Source organism: Bos javanicus, chromosome 7, assembly GCF_032452875.1.
Source record: "Bos javanicus breed banteng chromosome 7, ARS-OSU_banteng_1.0, whole genome shotgun sequence".
Taxonomy (NCBI): Eukaryota; Metazoa; Chordata; class Mammalia; order Artiodactyla; family Bovidae; genus Bos; species Bos javanicus.
The window spans coordinates 13,504,806-13,528,883 of record NC_083874.1 but is presented as its reverse complement, the minus strand read 5'-3'; the positions used below and the strand labels follow the sequence as shown (position 1 = coordinate 13,528,883).

Here is a 24,078-nt window from a genome sequence, read left to right as displayed (position 1 = left end):
TATGGCCCCATAACCATGCTACTACTGAAATCATCACAGTCTGATTTGTGTTTATTAAGATAAATTCCGAGAAAAAAGTGCTTTCTCGAATCAACTTTGCATGTTTACAAAAGATTAAAAAAAAATTTACTAAACTACATAATTTAAGGCATTTTAGAAATTGACTTCCAGAATAATGGAAATCATTCAAAATTATGGCAATTCTAAATCAAAATTCTACTAGACAGACACATATGGAAATATACACCCATAAGCAATAAGCAACACAATCAAGTTCTATTAGGTCCTACATCACGGCTTCCATGATCTGCAATGTCAAACAATGAATGGAAAAGGAACTGCCAGTTAAGCCATAGCAAAAATAAGGCTGCAGCACAAGCTGGATGATTTTATAAAGCAAAATCAAAGCAACCTGAAGACATACACAAATTCATGAGTATGAGTAATAAAACACAGACATAAAATAACAAGAGAAGAGAAACAACATGAATAGATGAGGCATCCTGCACAGGGTGCTACTGATGGTTGGGTGATGCCATGGATACTCCCTAAAGTTAGTTCTCTGGTAGCTTAGGGTCTTGGCATCAGTGCTTCCACTCCAAAGGCTCAGGGTTTGATTTCTGTCAGGAACAGATTCCACAAGTGGTTTGTTATGGCATTAAATGATATTAAAACAAATACCAAAAAAATGAGAAACCAAAATGAACCCCAGACAAATGGCAGTTACAAAATCAGGCAAATAATAATGAAAATATTGGAATATACACATATACATATACACCCATAAGCAAAGTCAAACAGTTCAACAAAAATAAAGTACAGTAGATTGGCTTGGCAAACAAAGGAAATAAAAAATTACATTTACCAGTTAAGAACAAAACTAACTTAAGCACAAACTGGAAAGCAAAATTAAAGCAAGGTGTTAATTGGGGAATAAATTAATGCAAACAAAACTAACAAATATGTTGAAAGGAAAGGAAAGAACGAAAAGAAAGAAAGAATAGATACACAAAGTTAAATAGAGGTAGATGAAGATTTATATATGTTAAAGATTAACTGCAAGGGGAAAAGAACAGTAGAAAAGGCAAACAAAGGAATAAATGTAGAAAAAAATTAAAATTAAAAATTAAAATCAAAAAAAGAGAGAGAGCAAAAAAGGAAAATTCCACAGAACTGCAAAAACCCAACATAGAGGCAGAGGTTTATAACAACAATAAAAAATGTTACTGAGAAAAAAGAAAGCTCAAAACCTTAATTAGGTTTCATAGTGCCATTAAAATCAACAACTACAACACAGGGGTAAAAATAGGAAATAAAAGAAAGAAAAAAATTCCAAAAGAATCTACAGAACAAGTCAAATCATAAGAATAATAAATGTTTTTCTTGAGTCACTGCTGTAAGAGTCCTTTCCCTCACTGGGAGTCACAGTCCACCTCACTTCCTTAGGATGCCCTCCAACACTGTGCTGTTCGCTGGACCTGCTGTGGGAACAGCTCAGATTCTAATCTGGTCCTATTCCTGTGTGTTCTTGCCTCCAATGTCCACAGCTATCAGAACTAGTGCATTTTCTTTTGTGGGGGCTCTCAACGTCCTTTTATATATTCCATAGACACAGAGTTTGCCTTGTTGATCGTGTAGAATTTGCAGCTTGTACAGCTAGTAGGAAGGTTTTGGGTCTTCTTCCTTAGCCATACTGCCCCTGAGTTTCAATTGTTTTATTTTCACTTCTGCATGTGGGTAATCCACTGGGGTTTGCTCCTGAGGCTGCCCTGGAGAACTTGGGTTTACCCCTGTGAGGGCCAAGTGTGGAAGTGGTTCAGCTGCTTGAGTTTGGGGGTTCTGGCAGCCCCAGTTACTCAGGGGAGTCAGCGGCAAGGGCAGCAGGAAATATAGTGTTCTAGAAGGGTATGGTGACTGCAGCCATGAAATTAAAAGACGCTTACTCCTTGGAAGGAAAGTTATCACCAACCTAGATAGCATATTCAAAAGCAGAGACATTACTTTGCCACCAAAGTTCGTCTTGTCAAAGCTATGGTTTTTCCTGCGGTCGTATACAGATGTGAGAGTTGGACTGTGAAGAAGGCTGAATGCCAAAGAATTGATGCTTTTGAACTGTGATGTTGGAGAAGACTCTTGAGAGTCCCATGGACTGCAAGGAGATCCAACCAGTCCATTCTGAAGGAGATCAGCCCTGGGATTTCTTTGGAAGGAATGATGCTAAAGCTGAAACTCCAGTTCTTTGGCCACCTCATGCGAAGAGTTGACTCGTTGGAAAAGACTCTGATGCTGGGAGGGATTGGGGGCAAGAGGAGAAGGGGATGACAGAGGATGAGATGGCTGGATGGCATCACTGACTCGATGGATGTGAGTCTGAGTGAACTCCGGGAGTTGGTGATGGACAGGGAGGCCTGGCATGCTGCGATTCATGGGGTCGCAAAGGGACACGACTGAGTGACTGATCTGATCTGAGAAGGATATGGCAGCCAGTATTGGTCAATATGATCCTATATTTCTGCCTGATGAACCCCCCTGACAGAGAAGCCTGGAAGGCCAGTGTACAGGATCACAAAGAGCTGGACATGACAGAAACGACTCTGTGCACATAGATGCAAGACTTTTTTTTTTTTTTTTTGCCTGTGGCAGCTCTGCCCCAATGCGAGTTGAGCGTGAATGTGGCACAACTCCTTGGCTTGCAGGGACTCTGGTAGTGCCAAGTGTGCAGGGAAATGGACTGCCTCTGCCACAGGTGTTATGGCCCTATCAGAATCTTTATTCAAGCCTCTTATAGTTGGTGATCAGAAGGCCTCTTTGGCCAGTCTTTCTCCATAGCTCTGCCCATTCTGGTACTTAGAGGACTCCCTTGCCTGGGGTCCTTCGTCATTTGGCACATCAGGCACATAGAGGGCCCCCTCCTAGCTGGGGTCTTACTCTGTAGATCGGCATGTCAGGCACGTAAAGGAGCACCCTGGGTGGGGTCCCACTTTGTAGTTCAGCTAATCAGGCATTTGATGGGCCAGCCTCTCTATTGTTCAGCTGCCAATGCTGGCATGTGGGGAGAGAGGCTATGATGATGGCTCCACCTCCCTATGCATGACTCGGCAGTATCACCTTGCTTCCATGGCTGCCTGGCTTTCTTCCGTGGGCATTTCCCACCACAGTCTCCTCCCTCATATCCCCTCAATCCCCCTGGGATTACTCCACAATCCTTAAACTCCAGCTCCCAGTCTCTGCACCTTCCAGGGGACCTGCATCCTTGTCTAGGGTATGTACGGCTATGGCAAGGACTGCCTGATTCTCATTCCATTTAGGCTGCCACAGATCAGCTGTCTCACTCTCAGCCTTACACGTTTCTCCTCCGACTCAGACAATTGCCCTGATGTGGGGATAGGACCCCTGATTCAGTTCCCCCACCCACTGAGGGCAGGTCCAGTCCCATTAATACTCCTGTTTTCCCCCTAATTCCTTCATCCTACCGAGTTTTGCATGGTTCTATATATTCTTTTCCACTGGCCAGGTACTTCTGTCCACTCTCAGCTGGTGTTCTGCATGCATTTCTGTGTCTGAAGGTGTATTCCTGACGTATTTGTTAGAGAGATATATACTCCATGCCCACCTACTCCTCTGCCATCTTGTTCTCTCCCTGCCACTTAATTTTTTAAATTGAAGGATATTTGCTTTACAGAATTTTGTGGTTTTATGTTATGCATCAACAAGAATCAGTCATAGGTACACTCATGTCCCCTTTTAATACACTGAAAATTTGCAAGTTTGTCACAGTCCTTATGTATTTTTCACAGTAAATTCTATTTTTCAAATGTCTGCATGCAGTTATGTGTGAGGAGACATGCTACTGCATCTCAACCTTGGGTTTTATTGCAGTCACCTGGGAAGGTTAAAAATACTGACCATTGGTTCTCACCACCAGATATCCTGATTTAACTGTATCTGGGTGTGTCTTGGAGTTTTTATGGTGGCTGAGATGGTAAAGAATCTGCCTGCAATGAGGGAGACCTGGGTTTGACCCCTGGGTTGGGAAGATACACTGGAGGTGGGCATGGCAACCCACTCTGGTATTCTTGCCTGTAGAATTCCCATGGACAGAGGAGCCTGGAAGGCTACAGTCCATGGGGTGGCAAAGGTTGGACTTGACTTAGTGACTAAGCACAAGGCATGTTCTGAGCATGAGGCTTTTGAAAAGCACTCAGGTGGTTCTAGTGTGTGTCCAAGGTTGTTAACTACTGATCCAAGTCAGATCGTTCCTTCAAAGGTGAACTTTACATCTTGGGTCTTAACTGCTCATGGACAAATGCTAAAGATCCAGAAGAGATCAGAGGGCAAAGGTGGTGGTGGTGGGGGATATGAAGATCCTGATGTTGTAGCAAGTGATGTGTTTTTCCCATTATTTCTAATAAATTTCTTCACATAGCTTCTCTACATCATATATATGGGCTTCAGTTCCAAGTGAGGTGCTTGAAATCACTACTCTATGTTGCATCTTGTATTAAACTTACATATTTTCAACAGTGGTCTGGAAATGTCTTTTTGCTTTAAAAACTCAGTCGGTCCCTTTACACCCCTCAAGCTATTGGTGGAATAGCTTCTTCAGTCAGTTATGATTGCTGTTACTTCTTTGTTCTTTCTTGCCTTTTGTCCTAAAATAACGCATTAACCAACTGTCTTTTAAATGTTCATCATTACAAGGACTAATTTGCTTCTATTGCATCTTTAGTTTGGCAGTTCTGAATTTGTGGCTCCACACCTATGTCTTCATCCTTTGTAGGAATCTGCAGCAAAGGCTTCCATCCTGAGTCTGCCTTCCTGCCTGTCCTAAGGAAGGACTTTGAGATTGCATCAAACTCCAGGAAGGAGAGGGGTAGTGAGTCTGTGCTACTTGGTCATGCTCCAGCATGGATGCAGCCCAGCCCAGTAAGTGCTGAGGGAGACAGAGAGGGATGAAGGGAGTGTTGGGAGCATGATTTCCTTCTCAAGCAGAATGAACATGATAGTTGTCTACAAGAGACCCACCTCAAAATAAGGGACACATACAGACTGAAAGTGAAGGGCTGAAAAAAGATATTCCACACAAAAGGAGACCAAAAGAAAGCAGGAATAGCAATACTCATATCAGATAAGATAGACTTTGAAATAAAGGCTGTGAAAAGATAAAAAGAAGGTCACTACATAATGATCAAAGGATCAATCCAAGAAGAAGATATAACAATTGTAAATATATATGCATCCAACATAGGAGCACTGGAATACGTAAAGCAAATGCTAACAAGTATGAAAGGGGAAATTAACAATAACACAATAATAGTGGGAGACTTTAATACCCCACTCACATCTATGGATAGATCAACTAAACAGAAAATTAACAAGGAAACACAAACTTTAAATGATACAATGGATCAGTTAGACCTAATTGATATCTATAGGACATTTCACCCCAAACAATCAATTTCACCTTTTCCTCATATGCACATGGAACCTTCTCCAGGATAGATCACATCCTGGGCCATAAATCTAGCCTTGGTAAATTCAAAAAAATTGAAGTCATTCCAAGCATCTTTTCTGATCATAATGCAGTAAGATTAGATGTCAACTACAGGAAAAAAAAAAAAAAACTATTAAAAATTCCAACATATGGAGGCTAAACAACACGCTGCTGAATAACCAAAAAATCACAGGATAAATAAAAAAATCACAGGAGAAATCAAAAAAGAAATCAAAATATGCATAGAAAGGAACGAAAATGAAAACACAACAACCCAAAACCTGTGGGACACTAAAAGCAGGGCTAAGGGGAAGGTTCATAGCAATACAGGCTTACCTCAAGAACAAGAAAAAAGTCAAATAAATAACCTAACTCTACATCTAAAGCAACTAGAAAGAAATGAAGAACCCCAGGGATAGTAGAAGGAAAGAAATAATAAAAATTAGGGCGGAAATAATTGCAAAAGAAACAAAAGAGACTATAGCAAAAATCAATAAAGCTAAAAGCTGGTTCTTTGAGAAGATAAATAAAATAGATAAACTACTAGCCAGACTCATCAAGAAACAAAGGGAGAAGAATCAAATCAACAAAATTAGAAATGAAAATGGAGAAATCACAACAGACAACACAGAAATACAAAGGATCATAAGAGACTACTATCAGCAACTATATGCCAACAAAACAAACAACTTGGAAGAAATGGACAAATTCTTAGAAAAGTATAACTTTCCAAAGCTGAACCAGGAAGAAATAGAAAATCTTAACAGACCCATCACAAGCACGGAAGTCAAAACTGTTATAAGAAACATTCCAGCAAACAAAAGCCCAGGACTATACGGCTTCATAGCTGAGGTCTGCCAAAAATTTAGAGAAGAGCTAACACCTATTGCCAGGAGAAATATCAATAACCTCAGATATGCAGATGACACCACCTTTATGACAGAAAGTGAAGAGGAACTAAAAAGCCTCTTGATGAAAGTGAAAGAGGAGAGTGAAAAAGTTGGCTTAAAGCTCAACATTAAGAAAAAAAAGATCATGATATCTGGTCCCATCACTTCATGGAAAAAGATGGGAAAACAGTGGAACAGTGTCAGACTTTCTTTTTGGGGGCACCAAAATCACTTCAGTTGACGATTGCAGCCATGAAATTAAAAAATGCTTACTCCTTGGAAGGAAAGTTATGACCAACCTAGATAGCATATTCAAAAGCAGAGACATTACTTTGCCAACAAACGTCTGTCTAGTCAAGGCTATGGTTTTTCCAGGATCATGTATGGATGTGAGAGTGGGACTGTGAAGAAAGCTGAGTACCGAAAAATTGATGCTTTTGAACTGTGGTGTTGGAGAAGACTCTTGAGAGTCCCTTGGACTGCAAAGGGATCCAACCAGTCCATTTTAAAGGAGATCAGTCCTGGGTGTTCATTTGAAGGACTGATGCTGAAGCTGAAACTCCAATACTTTGGCCACCTCATGCGAAGAGTTGACTCATTGGAAAAGACTCTGATCCTGGGAGGGATTGGGGGCAGGAGGAGAAGAGGACGACAGAGAATGAGATGGCTGGATGGCATCACTGACTCAATGGACAGGAGTTTGGGTAAACTCTGGGAGTTGGTGATGGACAGGGAGGCCTGTCACGCTGTGATTCATGGGGTTGCAAAGAATCAGACACGACTGAGTGACTGAACTGAACTAAATACCTATTCTATTCAAACTCACCTGAAAATTGCAGAGGAAGGTAAACTTCCAAACTCATTCTATGAGGCCACCATCACCCTAATACCACAACCAAACAAAAATGCCACAAAAAAAGAACAGTACAGGCCAATAACACTGATGAACATAGATGCAAAAATCCTTAACAAAATCCTAGCAAACAGAATCCAACAACATATTAAAAAGATCATACATCATGACCAAGTGGGCTTTATCCCAGGGATGCAAAGATTCTTTAATATCTGCAAATCAATCAGTGTAATACAGCACACTAACAAATTGAAATATAAAAACCATATGATTATCTCAATAGATGCAGAGAAAGCCTTTGACAAAATTAAACATTCATTTATGATAAAAAACCTTCCAGAAAGCAGGAATAGAAGAAACATACCTCAACCTAATAAAGCTATATATGACAAACCCACAGCAAACATTATCCTCAGTGGTGAAAAACTGAAAATATTTCCTCTAAAGTCAGGAACAAGACAAGCGTGCCACTCTCGCCACTACTATTCAACATAGTTTTGGAAATTTTAGCCATAGCAATCAGAGAAGGAAAAGAAATAAAAGGAATCCAGATTCAAAAAGAAGATGTAAAACTCTCACTGTTTGCAGAAGACATAATCCTCTACATCAGATCAGATCAGACCAGATCAGTCGCTCAGTCGTGTCCAACTCTTTGTGACCCCATGAATCGCAGCACACCAGGCCCCCCTGTCCATCACCAACTCCAGGAGTTCACTCAGACTCACATCCATCGAGTCAGTGATGCCATCCAGCCATCTCATCCTCTGTCGTCCCCTTCTCCTCCTGCCCCCAATCCCTCCCAGCATCAGAGTCTTTTCCAATGAGTCAACTCTTTGCATGAGGTGGCCAAAGTACTGGAGTTTCAGCTTCAGCATCATTCCTTCCAAAGAAATCCCAGGGCTGATCTCCTTCAGAATGGACTGGTTGGATCTCCTTGCAGTCCAAGGGACTCTCAAGAGTCTTCTCCAACACCACAGTTCAAAAGCATCAATTCTTTGGCGCTCAGCCTTCTTCACAGTCCAACTATCACATCCATACATGACCACAGGAAAAACCATAGCCTTGATTAGACAGACCTTTGTTGGCAAAGTAATGTCTCTGCTTTTGAATATGCTATCTAGGTTGGTGATAACTTTCCTTCCAAGGAGTAAGCGTCTTTTAATTTCATGGCTGGAGTCACCATCTGTAGTGATTTTGGAGCCCAGAAAAATAAAGTCTGACACTGTTCCCAATGTTTCCCCATCTATTTCCCATGAAGTGATGGGACCGGATGCCATGATCTTTGTTTTCTGAATGTTGAGCTTTAAGCCAACTTTTTCACTCTCCACTTTCACTTTCATCAAGAGGCTTTTTAGTTCCTCTTCACCTTCTGCCATAAGGGTGGTGTCATCTGCATATCTGAGGTTATTGATATTTCTCCCGGCAATCTTGATTCCAGCTTGTGCTTCCTCCAGCCCAGCATTTCTCATGATGTACTCTCCATATAAGTTAAATAAACAAGGTGACAATATACAGCCTTGACGAATTCCTATTTGGAACCAGTCTGTTGTTCCATGTCCAGTTCTAACTGTTGCTTCTGACCTGCATACAAATTTCTCAAGAGGCAGATCAGGTGGTCTGGTATTCCCATGTCTTTCAGAATTTTCCACAGTTTATTGTGATCCACACAGTCAAAGGCTTTGGCACAGTCAATAAAGCAGTCAATAAAACCCGCGTCCGAGGTCAGGGGTGGCGACGAGAGGAGTTACCTCTCGTCAGAGAGGGGAGGCCGCCGGGAGGAGATGCCCCATGCCCCCACGCCCGAGGCCAAGGGCGGCAGCCGGGAGAACCAACCCCATGTCCAAGGAGCCCTGGCTGCATGGGCGCAGGAGGACCTAAAGGAGCTATCCCACGTTGAAGGTCAGGAAGGGCACTGGTGAGGAGATACCCCTTGTCCAGGGTAAGGAGCAATGGTTGCTCTTTGCTGGAGCAGCCGTGTAGAGATACCCCACGCCCAAGGTAAGAGAAACCCGGTAAGACGATAGGTGTTGCAAGAGGGCATCAGAGGGCAAACACACTGAAACCATACTCACAGAAAACTAGTCAATCTAATCACACTAGGACCACAGCCTTGTCTAACTCAATGAAACTAAGCCATGTCCGTGGGGCAACCCAAGACGGATGGGTCATGGTGGAGAGATCTGACAGAATGTGGTCCACTGGAGAAGGGAATGGTAAACCACTTCAGTATTCTTGCCTTGAGAACCCCATGAACAGTATGAAAAGGCAAAATGATAGGATACTGAAAGAGAAACTCCCCAGGTCAGTAGGTGCCCAATATGCTACTGGAGATCAGTAGAGAAATAACTCCAGAAAGAATGAAGGGATGAAGCCAAAGCAAAAAGAATACCCAGCTGTGGATGTGACTGGTGATAGAAGCAAGGTCCAATGCTGTAAAGAGCAATATTGCATAGGAACCTGGAATGTCAGGTCCATGAATCAAGGCAAATTGGAAGCGGTCAAAGAGGAGATGGCAAGAGTGAATGTCGACATTCTAGGAATCAGCGAACTGAAATGGACTGGAATGGGTGAATTTAACAAGATGACTATTATATCTACTACTGTGGGCAGGAATCCCACAGAAGAAATGGAGTGGCCATCATGGTCAACAAAAGAGCCCAAAAGGCAGTACTTGGATGCAATCTCAAAAATGACAGAATGATCTCTGTTTGTTCTCAAGGCAAACCATTCAATATCACAGTAATCCAAGTCTATGTCCCAACCAGTAACGCTGAAGAAGCTGAAGTTGAACGATTCTATGAAGACCTACAAGACCTTTTAGAACTAACACCCAAAAAAGATGTCCCTTTCATTATAGGGGACTGGAATGCAAAAGTAGGACACCAAGAAACACCTGTAATAACAGGCAAATTTGGCCTTGGAATACGGAATGAAGCAGGGCAAAGACTAATACAGTTTTGCCAAGAAAATGCACTGGTCATAACAAACACCTTCTTCCAACAACACAAGAGAAGACTCTATACATGGACATCACCAGATGGTCAACATCAAAATCAGATTGATTATATTCTTTGCAGCCAAAGATGGAGAAGCTCTACACAGTCAGCAAAAACAAAACTGGGAACTGACTGTGGCTCAGACCATGAACTGCTTATTGCCAAATTCAGATATAATTGAACAAAATAAGGAAAACCACTAGACCATTCAGGTATGACCTAAATCAAATCCCTGATGATGATACAGTGGAAGTGAGAAATAGATTTAAGGGCCTAGAGCTGATAGATAGAGTGCCTGATGAACTATGGAATGAGGTTTGTGACATTGTACAGGAGACAGGGATCAAGACCATCCCAATGGAAAAGAAATGCAAAAAAGCAAAATGGCTGTCTGGGGAGGCCTTAAAAATAGCCGTGAAAAGAAGAGAAGAGAAAAGCAAAGGAGAAAAGGAAAGATATAAACTTCTGAATGCAGAGTTCCAAAGAATAGCAAGAAGAGATAAGAAAGCCTTCTTCAGCGATCAATGCAAAGAAATAGAGGAAAACAACAGAATGGGAAAGACTAGAGATCTCTTCAAGAAAATCAGAGATACCAAAGGAACATTTCATGCAAAGATGGGCTCGATAAAGGACAGAAATGGTATGGACCTAACAGAAGCAGAAGATATTAAGAAGAGATGGCAAGAATACACAGAAGAACTGTACAAAAAGATCTTCACGACCCAGATAATCATGATGGTGTGATCACTGACCTAGAGCCAGACATCCTGGAATGTGAAGTCAAGTGGGCCTTAGAAAGCATCACTACGAACAAAGCTAGTGGAGGTGATGGAATTCCAGTTGAGCTATTCCAAATCCTGAAAGATGATGCTGTGAAAGTGCTGCACTCAATATGCCAGCAAATTTGGAAAACTCAGCAGTGGCCACAGGACTGGAATAGGTCAGTTTTCATTCCAATCCCAAAGAAAGGCAATGCCGAAGAATGCTCAAACTACCACGCAATTGCCCTCATCTCACACGCTAGTAAAGTAATGCTCAAAATTCTTCAAGCCAGGCTTCAGCAATATGTGAACTGTGAACTTCCTGATGTTCAAGCTGACTTTAGAAAAGGCAGAGGAACCAGAGTTCAAATTGCCAACATCCGCTGGATCATGGAAAAAGCAAGAAAGTTCCAGAAAAGCATCTATTTCTGCTTTATTGACTATGCCAAATCCTCTACATAGAAAACCCTAAAGACTCCACCAGAAAATTACTAGAACTAATCAATGAATAAGGTAAAGTTGCAGGATATAAAATTAACACACAGAAATCCCTTGCATTCTTATATACTAACAATGAGAAAACAGAAAGAGAAATTAAGGAAACAATTCCATTCACCATTGCAACAAAAATAATAAAATACTTAGGAATATATCTACCTAAAGAAACTAAGGACCTATACATAGAAAACTATAAAACACAGAAAGAAATCAAAGATAACACAAATAGGTGGAGAAATATATCATGTTCATAGATCGGAAGAATCAGTATAGTGAAAATAAGTATAGTACCCAAAGCAATCTATAGATTCAATGCAAACCCTATCAAGCTACCAATGGTATTTTTCAGAGAACTAGAACAAATAATTTCACAATTTGTATGGAAATACAAAAAACCTCGAATAACCAAAGCAATCTTGAGAAAGAAGAATGGAACTGGAGGAATCAACCTGCCTGACTTCAGGCTCTACTACAAAGCCACAGTCATCAAGACAGTATGGTACTGGCACAAAGACAGAAATATAGATCAATGGAACAAAACAGAAAACCCAGAGATAAAGCCACGCACCTATGGACACCTTATCTTTGACAAAGGAGGCAAGAATATACAATAGAGAAAAGACAATCTCTTTCACAAGTGGTGCTGGGAAAATGGTCAACCGCTTGTAAAAGAATGAAACTAGAATACTTTCTAACACCATACACCAAAATAAACTCAAAATGGATTAAAGATTTCAATGTAAGACCAGAAACTATAAAACTCCTAGAGGAAAACATAGGGAAAACACTCCCCGACATACATCACAGCAGGATCCTCTATGAACCACCTCTCAGAGTAATGGAAATAAAAGCAAAAATGAACAAATGGGACCTAGTTAAAATTAAAAGCTTTTTCACAAAGAAGGAAACTATAAGCAAGGTGAAAAGACAGCCTTCAGAATGAAAGAAAATAATAGCAAATGAAGAAATTGACAAAGAATTAATCTCAAAAATATACAAGCAAGTCCTGCAGCTCAATTCCAGAAAAATAAATGACCCAATCAACAAATGGGCCAAAGAACTAAATAGACATTTCTCCAAAGAAGACATACAGATGGCTAACAAACACATGAAAAGATGCTCAACATCACTCATTATCAGAGAAATGCAAATCAAAACCACAGTGAGGTACCACCTCATGCCAGTCAGAATGGCTGTGATCCAAAAGTCTACAAGCAATAAATGCAGAAGGGGGTGTGGAGAAAAGGGAACCCTCTTACAGTGTTGGTGGGAATGCAAACTAGTACAACCACTATGGAGAACAGTATGGAAATTCCTTAAAAAACTGGAAATAGAACTGCCATATGACCCAGCAATCCCACTTCTGGGCATACACACCAAGGAAACCAGAATTGAAAGAGACATATGTACCCCAATGTTCATCGCAGCACTGTTTATAATAGCCAGGACATGGAAGCAACCTAGATGTCCATCAGCAGAGGAATGAATAAGAAAGCTGTGGTACATATACACAATTGAGTATTACTCAGACATTAAAAAGCATGCATTTGAATCAGTTCTAATGAGGTGAATGAAACTGGAGCCTATTATACAGAGTGAAGTAAGCCAGAAAGAAAAACACCAATACAGTATACTAATGCATATATATGGAATTTAGAAAGATGGTAACAATAACCCTGTATACGAGACAGCAAAAGAGACACTGATGTATAGAACAGTCTTTTGGACTCTGTGGGAGAGGGAGAGGATGGGATGATTTGGGAGAATGGCATTGAAACATGTATAATGTCATATATGAAATGAGTCGCCAGTCCAGGTTCATTGCACAATACTGGATGCTTGGGGCTGGTGCACTGGGATGATCCAGAGGGATGGTATGGGGAGGGAGGAGGGAGGAGGGAGGAGGGTTCAGGATGGGGAACACATGTATACCTGTGGCGGATCCATTTTGATATATGGCAAAACCAATACAATATTGTAAAGTTAAAAAATAAAAAATAAAAAAAAAGAAGTGGTGGTATATACATACAATAGAATAATACTCTGCCATATAAAGGAATGAATTTGAATTTCTTCTAGTGAGGTGGATGAACCTATAGCCTATTATACAGAGTGAAGTAACTTAGAAAGGACATGACTGAACACATGATGGATGTTTCATTCATGTTTTTCATCTTTTAGTAAATATTTAATTGATTATGTTCTTATGCTCAGTTATGTCTGACTGTTTGTGACCCCATGGACTGTAGCTCACAAGGTTCCTCTGTCCATGGAATTCTCCAGGCAAGAATACTGGAGTAGGTTGCCATTTCCTTCTCCAGGGGATCTTCCCTACCCAGGGATCAAACCTGGGTCTCCTGCATTGCAGACAGATTCTTTACCAACTGAGCCACTAGGGAAGCCCATTTATTTAATTACTTCTGTTAAATTATCTTGATTAACAATACTGAGTTCTCTTCTTGATTAAACTCTGACTGAAAAATCATATTAGGGGAGAAAAAAGGTATATTGTGAGATTCTGTAATTGGAGGATAGCAAAGTGAACTCTGGGGGAGGGGGTAAAAGATGATTTTAATGATATGTCTTGGCCAAGGGTATATAATTGAGGTTTAAGATAGTGGCATGGTATTTCCAGTGACTGTGTGAGTCTAATTGTGCCTGTGGATAAATCACCCAAGTCACTATGGATAAATGACAACTAGAAAAGCCCACATGCCACAACTAGAGAAAGCTCTCATATTGCAACAAGGAGCCTGCACACTGCAATGAAGACCCAGTACAGTCAAAACAAGTTTTAAAAAGGGATACCTCTACCCCAATGTTCATTGCAGCACTGTTTACAATAGCCAGGACATAGAAGCAACCTAAATATCCATTGACAGAGAAATTGATAAAGAAGATGTGGTACAAACACACTACAGTATATTACTCAGCTATAAAAGGGAACAAAATTATGTTATTTGCATCAACATGGATGGACCTAGGGATTATCATACTAAGATAAGTCACAGAAAGACAAATAGCATATGATATCACTTATATGTGTGAAATCTTAAGAAAGGGTACAAGTGAACTTATATACAAAACAGAAATAGAGAAGAAACTTACGGTTATCAGTGGGCAAGGGGGGAGGAATAAATTAGGAGATTGGGACTGACATATACATACTCCTATATATAAAATAGATAACTAATAAGGATCTACTGTATACTGGAGGGAACTATACTCAATACTCTATAATGGCCCATATGGGAAAAGAGTCTAAAAGTGGGTATATGTATATACATAACTGATTCACTTTGCTTTATACATGAAACTAACACAACATGGTATATCAGCTCGACTCCAGTAAAATTTTTTAAAAAATACACATGCAAACCAAAGTTCATAACAGTACTGTTTACAGTACCTAAGCCATGAAAGCAACATAAATGTCCTTTAACATGAATGGATAAAGAAGGTGTAGTGTTGTATACAATGGAATATTATTTACCCATGAAAAAGAATTGACTAATGCCATTTGAAGCAACATGAGTGAACCTAGAAATTATAGTATGAAGTAAGTCAAAGACAAAATTATATGACATCATTTATATGTGTAATCTAAAAAAGTAATACAAATGAACTTATTTACAAAGCAGAAGTAGAGTCACAGTCTTAGAAAACTAACGGATGTTTACTAAAGGGGTAAGAGAGGAAAGGATACATTGGGAGCTTGGGATTAACATATTAACTACTGTATATAAAATTACTAACTACTGTATATAAAATATCTAAATATCAACTTACTATATAGCACAGGGGACTATATTCAATGTCTTGTAATAATCTATAATGGAAAAGAATATGAAAAATAATGGATATATGCATGTGTAAAAAAGTATATGAAGTTTCCAATAAGGTAAACGATTTGGACATCAGAGGTAAGTAGAGGTCAGCCTATTCCTGGAAAGAGAAAAGGTTCAGATAGCTCCTAACACATTCACTTTTCTCCTTTTCCTCCTCCATTAAATTAACAAATCCTCAGAGATTGAGAAAAAAAAAAGTTGGACCAATTTAGCTAATTATCCGCTATGAGCATCAAGGTCTATTGATGTTCTAGATATATTTAGAGCATATCACTCTAAATAATTACCCTGTACTTCCCAGCCCTTCATATAGCCAAATTCTCTACTTTGAGTCTCACCCTCCCAGAGTTGTCTGCACCAGGAGGCCCACACCTGAGTCTGCCTTGCTGCCAGTCCTGAGGATAAAGCCTCAGTCCTCATCCAAACAGTAGGTAGAGGAGGGGAAGGCAATCTGCATCCCTCAGTCCTGCTTCAGTAGAGACACAGCACAGCCCAGAGAGTGCTAAGTGCAGAGGGAGACACTGAATGCAGGAGGTATGGGAGAGCCTTTTTTCTTATCATCAAAGCAATGGGACAGTTGAGATAGCCAGTGGGAGGGCACCAAAACGCACAGATTCAGCTCAGAGCCCTATGAAGTTGCTGTTGTTAGTGGTCGGGCTCCGAGAACTCTTATTTAAATTTCTATTTTCCTCTGACATTGGTTTTATCTTTGGGGGGCATCTTTTCTACCTGAGCAGAAAAGCATCCCCTCTAAATTATCTTCCAAGTGCTCCAAAAGATCTTGAAGGGGATGCTGATGAAAACGATGAGAGTAACCTATATAGTATCATAAAATATTGCCTAAGGATTCCAAATGCCAGGAGTTGAGCCAAGTTCTTTTATGTAGCTAGTTACTTTTTATTGCAATTGCCACTCCCAAAATAGAGCAACATTATCATCACTTGGTAGTTCTGGATGGGAACACAATACTTTAAGGTACTGTGGTTTATTTTTAAGGTTTATTTTTATAAACCCTGAAGGAGGAAGAGGGTAAAATCAGATCTGAATGCAGACTGTGATATTCCATCCATAAGGCACCTAGATAGTATCCTGTCCTACTAACCCAATCTGCATTCAGGGAGCTGAATTTAGGAGCAATGCAATACCTCTGTAAGGAAGAATGGACTTGAAAATGCTTTAAGTTGGTACAAGAAGGCAAGCAGTATTTGAGACCTGACTTTGATCTTCAGTTCTTTCACTGTTTGTAAGAGGGTTGGATTTGAAGAGAAATCAACCCTTCACCAATGTTTAGCACTGAAGGCATATTTAAGAAATGTCATCAAACCGTTATTAAAAACAAAAACAAACTCTCTCTTCTTTCATCCCAGTCAGATATCCCTTGATCACTGTGCTCTTCTTTCTGGGTATTCATGGAAGACACAGTGGTGACCACGTGCAGCACCTGCTACTTTAGTTATAGGAAGGAAGTCTGAGTTGAAGGTGGGGATTCTAGAAAGATTCTGCTTACAACAATTCAAGTCAGTTCTTTATCTTGCCCCTGGTCTTGAATTTTGCTTCACTGTCCACTTCCTCCTTTATTCTTGTAATTTACACCCTCTTGATCACTAAGGGAGTGTAGAGTCAGAGCGTTGGGTTCTATTCTTAGGCAGGAAATAAGAAACAGTTCAAAGGTTTTAATATATCTTAGGAAAATCAGAAGAGACTCCTGAACCTCTGCTTAAACTACCTCTGAAATGTAGGGAAACAGAGTGGACAAGTTCAGTGCATGAGACCCACAATTTAATTTTGATTCTTATCTGACCTATTTATTATCTAAATGACAAAGAACTGGGCAAGTTACTAATATCTTTAAGCCTGTGTTGCCATCTAAGTTGATACATAGTTGACAAAACTGTATTAAGAATGAAACAAAATGAGTATGAAGCATGTGAATAAATGTGTGATGGATGCATTATAGTAAAACCAAGTGAATTTTAAGTATTGTTATAATTATTGTTATTCTCAAGGTTAAGTACCAATCACTCAAATAAAATATCTTGTGATCTGAGGTTTGGTTTTCCCTAGACCCTGAGAGAACATTTTACTTTTTGTTCTTTACACTAGTAGATTCTGAATGCCTGGAAAAAATTGAGACTCAATTATTTCTGATTCCCCAGAGCCTTTCCTTGCTTGTCACAAAAGAGATTGCAACAAGAAATTTTTTTGCTAGATATTGAATGGACTCTTTCTGGTTCTCATAAACAATATGTGTAGGCAATGTGGCTTCCACCCACTGGGCACTTTCCTGCCTGAGTTTCCTTCCTTCCAGTGATGTGTAGGGCTAGACAAAAGATAAAATGGTGCTTGCATGACTCTGTGTCACTTTCTACAGGAGCTATCATTTTACATTTAATAGAATTTGCGACTTAGCAGCAGCAGCAGCATAACCTTCAATTGGGCTTCCCTGGGGCTCAGAGGGTAAAGAATCCATCTGCAATGTGGGAGACTTGGGTTCAATTCCTGGGTCAGGAAGATTCCATGGAGAAGGAAATGGCTACCCACTCCAGGATTCTTGCCTAGAGAATTCCATGGACAGTGGAGCCTGGTGAGCTACAGTCCATGGGGTCCCAAAGAGATGGACACACCTGAGCAACTAACACATTCACTTTTTACTTTCACAACATTCAGTAATTTTTTTAAAAAGAGTGGATCATAAAAATGAAAAAAAAAAAGAGAGAAAAAGAGAAAGAAAAAGGGAAGTTAATTTTATTGTGTGGACTGAGACATATTTTAGGATTTCCACTCATTCTCTGAATGAATTCCCTGAGATGTGATAGGCTTCTAATTCTACTTCATATATATAAAATATTGGAGAAGAAATGGCAACCCACTCCAGTATTCTTGCCTGGAGAATCTCATGGACAGAGGAGCTTGGCAGGCTACAGTCCATGGGGTTGGAAGAGTCAGACATGACTTAGTAACTAAACCACCACCATAATAGAATATAAGATCATTAAACTAATATTAGAATTGTATTTCATTAGCTAACTACTTCAATAATAAACCAAATTCTGTACACCTAAAACTATCACAACATTGTTAATCAACTATGTGAAAGTGAAAGTGAAGTTGCTCAGTTGTGTCCGACTCTTTGCAACCCCATGGATTCTAGCCTACCAGGCTCTTCCATCCATGGAATTTTCCAGGCAATAGTACTAGAGTGGGTTGCCATTTCCTTCTCCAGGGGATCTTGCCAACCCAGGGATCGAATCCAGGTCTCCCACATTGTAGACAGACGCTCTACCATCTGAGCCACCAGGGAAGTCCTAAAAAAGTGAAAGTCGCTCAGTCATGCCCGACTCTTTGTGACCCCATAGACTATACAGCCCATGGAATTCTCCAGGCCAGGATACTGGAGTGAGTAGCCTTTCCCTTCTCCAGGAGATCTTCCCAACCCAGGGATCAAACCCAGGTCTCCCACATTGCAGGCAGATTCTTTACCAGCTGAGCTATAAGGGAAGCCCAAAGGAGAACTTTCAGTGCCTTATCCATCCCCACCCCAGATGGGACTCGAGCCCACGCCAGTGCCTTATCCATTAGGCCACTGGGACTTCAGAGAAATGAAATGAAAGTCACTCAGTCGGGTCTGAGTCTTTGCAACCCCATGGACTTCTCCATGGAATTCTCCAGGCCAGAATACTAGAATGGGTAGCCTTTCCCTTCTCTGGGGGATCTTCCCAACCCAGGGATCAAATCCAAGTCTCCCGCATTGCAGGCAGAGTCTTTACCAGCTGAGCCACCAGGGAAGCCCAAAACACAAGGTGTGGCAGTGGTGGGATACTCCAGTATAAAATAAAAATTTAAAAAATTTTTATTTAAAAACTGTGACTGAATATTTGACCTGGACAAAGGAGCCTGTCGGACTACAGTCCATAGGGTCACAAAGAGTTGGACATGACAGAAGCAACTTAGCACACACAGGGACTCCCCAGGTGGCACTAGTGGTAAAGAATCCTCCTGCCAATGCAGGTGATGCAAGAGACACGGGTTCAATCCCTGGGTCGGGACGATCCCCTGGAGGAGGGCATGGCAACCCACTCTAGTATTCTTGCCTGGAGAATCCCATGAACAGAGAAGCCTGGGAAGCTATAGTCCTTTGGACTGCAAAGAGTCAGACACAACTGAGCCACTACTGGGGATCAGGTTGGGCTGCCCCAAAACACGCAAAATGGCATATTGGTTAGTTATAATTGATGTTATTCAAGAAGCAGCTGATTCAAGGAGATTCTGATTCTTGTCTCTCTGAAATTAGTAAATAAATCTCTCACATGAAAGGGGCTGTCCTGTATCTGGAGATAGAAGGACCCCTTTATCATCAGAGATGGGGGATTTGGAGCCTAGAAGTTATATGTAAGCAAAGCTTGTTATTTCTTTAATATACTACCCCAAGTCCAAGCTATTAAGATTCTTTACTAATGAAGAACCCAAAGCCTAAATTTCTTTGTCCCATAAATTCCTCATCAATTTATTGTTTCTCTGAAAAGGGATACAAGTTGCCTGCTTCAGACACTTCTTAGGCCCCATCTATGAGACCTTCATGTGCATGAATTCAAATTTGTTATCCTTTTTCTCTGTTAATCTGACTTGTGTCAATGTTATTATTAGTTTGGCCACAAGCACTCAGCAGTGGTAGATGGAGAAATTTCCCCTTCCTCAACATCACACTGTCCTACAAATGATATTATTATTGGTCTGACTGCAATGTAAGGGATACCAGTACAGAGAGGTGGGGAGATTTATACACACTCCACATTTAGTGGGTGAAAGATGCGGGTCTCACACAAAGGCTTCCTTATTCCCACCCCATGGCTCCCACCAGAGTGAACTGATTGTTTTCTTTTGAAACCTGCTTTAGTCCCAGATGAGCAAATGCAGTTAGAACCATAGATTCCTCCTGCTGGGATATGGTGAGTTTATCTGTGAATTAGCAGAATGGAACAAGTGGTTTTCAGGAGCATTTTACTTGAATATTATGAATGATGGAGTTTTCTATGAATAGAAATACATTTTCCAGTGAAATGAAAATCGTTCAGTTGTATCCGTGTCTGTGCTACCCTACAGACTGTAGCCCGCCAGCCTCCTGTCCACAGAATTCTCCAAGCAAGAATCCTGGAGTGGACAGCTAGTCCCTTCTCCAGGGGATCTTCTGAATGCTGAGGTTGAACTCAGGTCTCCTCTACTGCAGGCAGATTCTTTACTGTTTGAGCCACTATTTTCCAGACCATTCTGTAAATCTGAGCTATGGAAACATCATTCCCTATGCAAGTCGGAAGAAGGATCTTTTTAATTTTATCCCTTGACAATCGGAGCGTGTACTTGCTTTTGTCTGATATCTTGGTCAGGAAAATAAGCCTAGGTCATTAATAGGAAAGTTGCCATTTCAATTTTTAGAACTGAGGCAATAGTCATAGGCTTATATATTTTGGAAATACTCTCTTGTGTAGGATGGAAGGCAGCATTAGAATTCTTTTATCTGTATCATAATAAGAAATTGAAAAATAAATGAATTCTAACCCTCAGGTAGTACTTTGCATGATTTTATATGCTGAAACACCTATATGGTCTTAGTTCCCCCACCAGGAATCAAACCTGAACCACCTGCATTGGAAGTATGGATTCTTAACCACTTGACCATCAGAGAAACCCAAAACCTCTCTATTTTTATCAGTAATAAATATAAGTTCTAAAGCAAGTATTGCTAAATTTTTGCATTTTAATATGTGAAGTGGATAATCATGGTATTAATGATGCCAAAATCTTGGCTCCCTGTCTGCCAAGGCCAAATATAAATACAGAGACAGAGTCTGGAGGAAATAGAAAAGAGTTTCTTTATTTTCTTTGCCAGGTAAAAGGGAAGCACAGCAGGTTAGCACCTCGAGAACTATGCCCCCACCCCTTTCTCAGGAATAGGGAGAGGTTTTATATCCTCTTGAAGGTCTTGGATTTTTTTCTTTTGCAAAGTTTCAAAATGGCCACAGCTGGCATCAGGCAACTCAGCAACCAGGTCTGGTGCCCCTGTGGTTATTGGCCCATGATCTTTCTGAAATGCAGAATACTACAAGACAGTGTAGGGGAGAAGATTGCCTGGTGCAGAGTAAGATCTATATGGAGTCAGAGAGTAATTCGCTTTGTGAAAGATTGTCCAGCCACAGGTGTTTGTTAGGAGTAACAACTAAAGAATAACCAAGATTGTTTAACTCTTGTAGGCCTGTTTGGCTGGTGTGTGCCAAAGATTGTTCATTCATCTCCATTTTTGCTGCAATGAATATCCCGTTAGTTATTCTCTCTGTATCAGTGGGGGAAGGGAAGCAGGCATCGTTCTTGTGTGGCTAAAGACAAAAACTTCAGTTTTGCTCTGTTCGACAAACATTAGCTGCCTGGTCCAGTGGCCCATCTATCTCCTGCTTCACATTTGAGTGCTTCTTTGGGCTTCTCTGGTAGCTCAGCTGGTAAAGAATCTACTTGCAATGCAAGAGACCCCGGTTCGATTCTTGGGTTGGGAAGATCCCCTGGAGAAGCGATAGTTTATCCACTCCAGCGTTCTTGGGCTTCCCTAGTGGCTCAGATGGTAAAGAATTCACCTGCAATGTGGGAGACCTGGGTTCGATCCCTGGGTTGGGAAGATCCCCTGTAGGAGGGCATAGCAATCCACTCCAGTATTCTGGCCTGGAGACTCCCCATGGACAGAGGAACCTGGTTGGTTACAGTCCATGAGGTCATAAAGTGTTGGACATGACTGAGCAACTAAGCACATTGTGTTCTTTAATGAGATTGATTTTTTTTAAAGAGAAGAGGAATTTTTAGTCCACATTTTTCCTTAACATGTAGGGAACAAATGTTTTACTATGTTCATGGATCTGTGATCTCAAAATGTCCTTACTTGTCTCATATTCTTTGGACCTATGCCTCAAAAACAGATGTGTGAAGAAACAAGTGAATGCCCTGGGAATCAATAAAGATGTGTTCAGACTCAGAAAATTGTGAAATAAACTGGGGGGTATGGTCCTCAAGCATGAACACGTTATTTATGAATTGCTCAAAGTATGAACACTTATCTGAGTACCTGTACAATTGTTGTGTGTATTCAACACTCGCTTCTTTTTCAAAAGGTGCCCCATCTACATGGAACCACAGAATCATACACGTGTCTCAGAATTCCTCCTCCTGGGCTTCTCAGATGATCCAGAACTTCAGCTCCTCCTCTTTGGGCTCTTCCTGTCCCTGTACCTGGTGACTGTGCTTGGGAACCTGCTCATCATCCTGGCTGTCAGCTCTGACCCTCACCTCCACAGCCCCATGTACTTCTTCCTCTCCAATCTGTCCTTGGCTGACATCAGTATCAGCACCACCACCATCCCTAAGATGCTAGTGAATTTTCAAACGCACAGCAAATCCATCACCTATGCAGGGTGCATTGCTCAGGTGAACTTTTTTGCTCTTTTTGCGTGTTTGGAGAGTCTGCTTCTGACAGTGATGGCCTATGACCGGTTGGTGGCCATTTGTCACCCCCTATACTATCTGGTCATCATGAACCCTCGCCTCTGTGGTTTGTTGGTCCTGGCATCACTTTCCATTAGCTTTTTGAACTCCCTGCTGCACTACTTGATGATGACACAGCTTACCTTCTGTGCAGGTGTGGAACTTCCTCATTATTTTTGTGAATTTTCTCAACTCTTTAACCTTACTTGTTCTGACACCTCCATCAGTAGCATATTAATCTATTTCATTGGTACCATCTTTGGTGGAGTTCCACTGTCAGGGGTCCTTTACTCTTATTCTCGAATTATTTCCTCCATCCTCAGACTCTCATCATTAGGTGGGAGGTATAAAGCCTTCTCCACCTGTGGTTCTCACTTGTCAGTTGTTTGTTTGTTTTATGGAACAGGCATTGGGGTGTATATAAGTTCAGCTCTCTCATCTTCCCCTAGGAAGAGTGCGGTGGCCTCAGTGATGTACACTGTGGTCATCCCTATGCTGAACCCCTTCATTTACAGTCTAAGGAACAAGGACATCAAGAGTTCCCTGTGGAGGATTAGCCACAGAATAGCCTAATCTCAAATCCTGTGCCATCTTGCTTTTTGGTTCATAAGACATGAGTTTGAGCCAACTCCAAGAGATAGTGAAGAATAAGGAAGTCTGGCATGCTGCAGTCCAAGGGGCATAAAGAATCAGACACAACTTAGTGACTGAACAATCACAAAAAAAGATCTACAAAGGCAGTAAAATCAAATATGTGCAACAAGAAGTTCTGAATATGCAAACACATAGTGTATATATACTTATCTGGCTTCCTGCTTTCTGTTTATGCAGGTTTTCCTCTTAGAATAGCTTTAATCACTTAGGAGATTCTTTTTGAATTCTCCACATAAGTCATATTCCCACCAGGATTTTTCACAGTACACCAGTATACCATTCTGTCTTTCCTTATACATGATCCAGGACCTTTGATCATGGGCAGTCTTGTTTCTATCACTACAAAATAATCATAGCCCTCTCTTTCTTAAATTTACTGTTTCTATATTTTCCTATGATTTTTTCCACTATTTGATATGAGAATCCAAATCTTACCTGAAAGCCCAAGATGTTTAGGATGTTTTTATCCCCTAAAGATCTTGGGCAGGTTTTTGAGCAAATAGGGTGACTAATTTCCCATTTTAAATCACATACTTCCACTAACTCCCTTTCTTCCTGGATCACTG

General features: G+C 40.8%; 1 protein-coding gene across 1 annotated transcript; it reads left to right on the top strand.

Moving 5' to 3' along the window:
* The first annotated feature begins 22,378 nt into the window (after nucleotides 1-22,378).
* Nucleotides 22,379-23,431, top strand: LOC133251975 (olfactory receptor 7E178-like). The gene has a single exon (XM_061424746.1). The coding sequence runs from the start codon at nucleotides 22,502-22,504 to the stop codon at nucleotides 23,429-23,431; it is 930 nt and encodes a 309-aa protein (XP_061280730.1). The 5' UTR covers nucleotides 22,379-22,501.
* The last annotated feature ends 647 nt before the right edge of the window (nucleotides 23,432-24,078 follow it).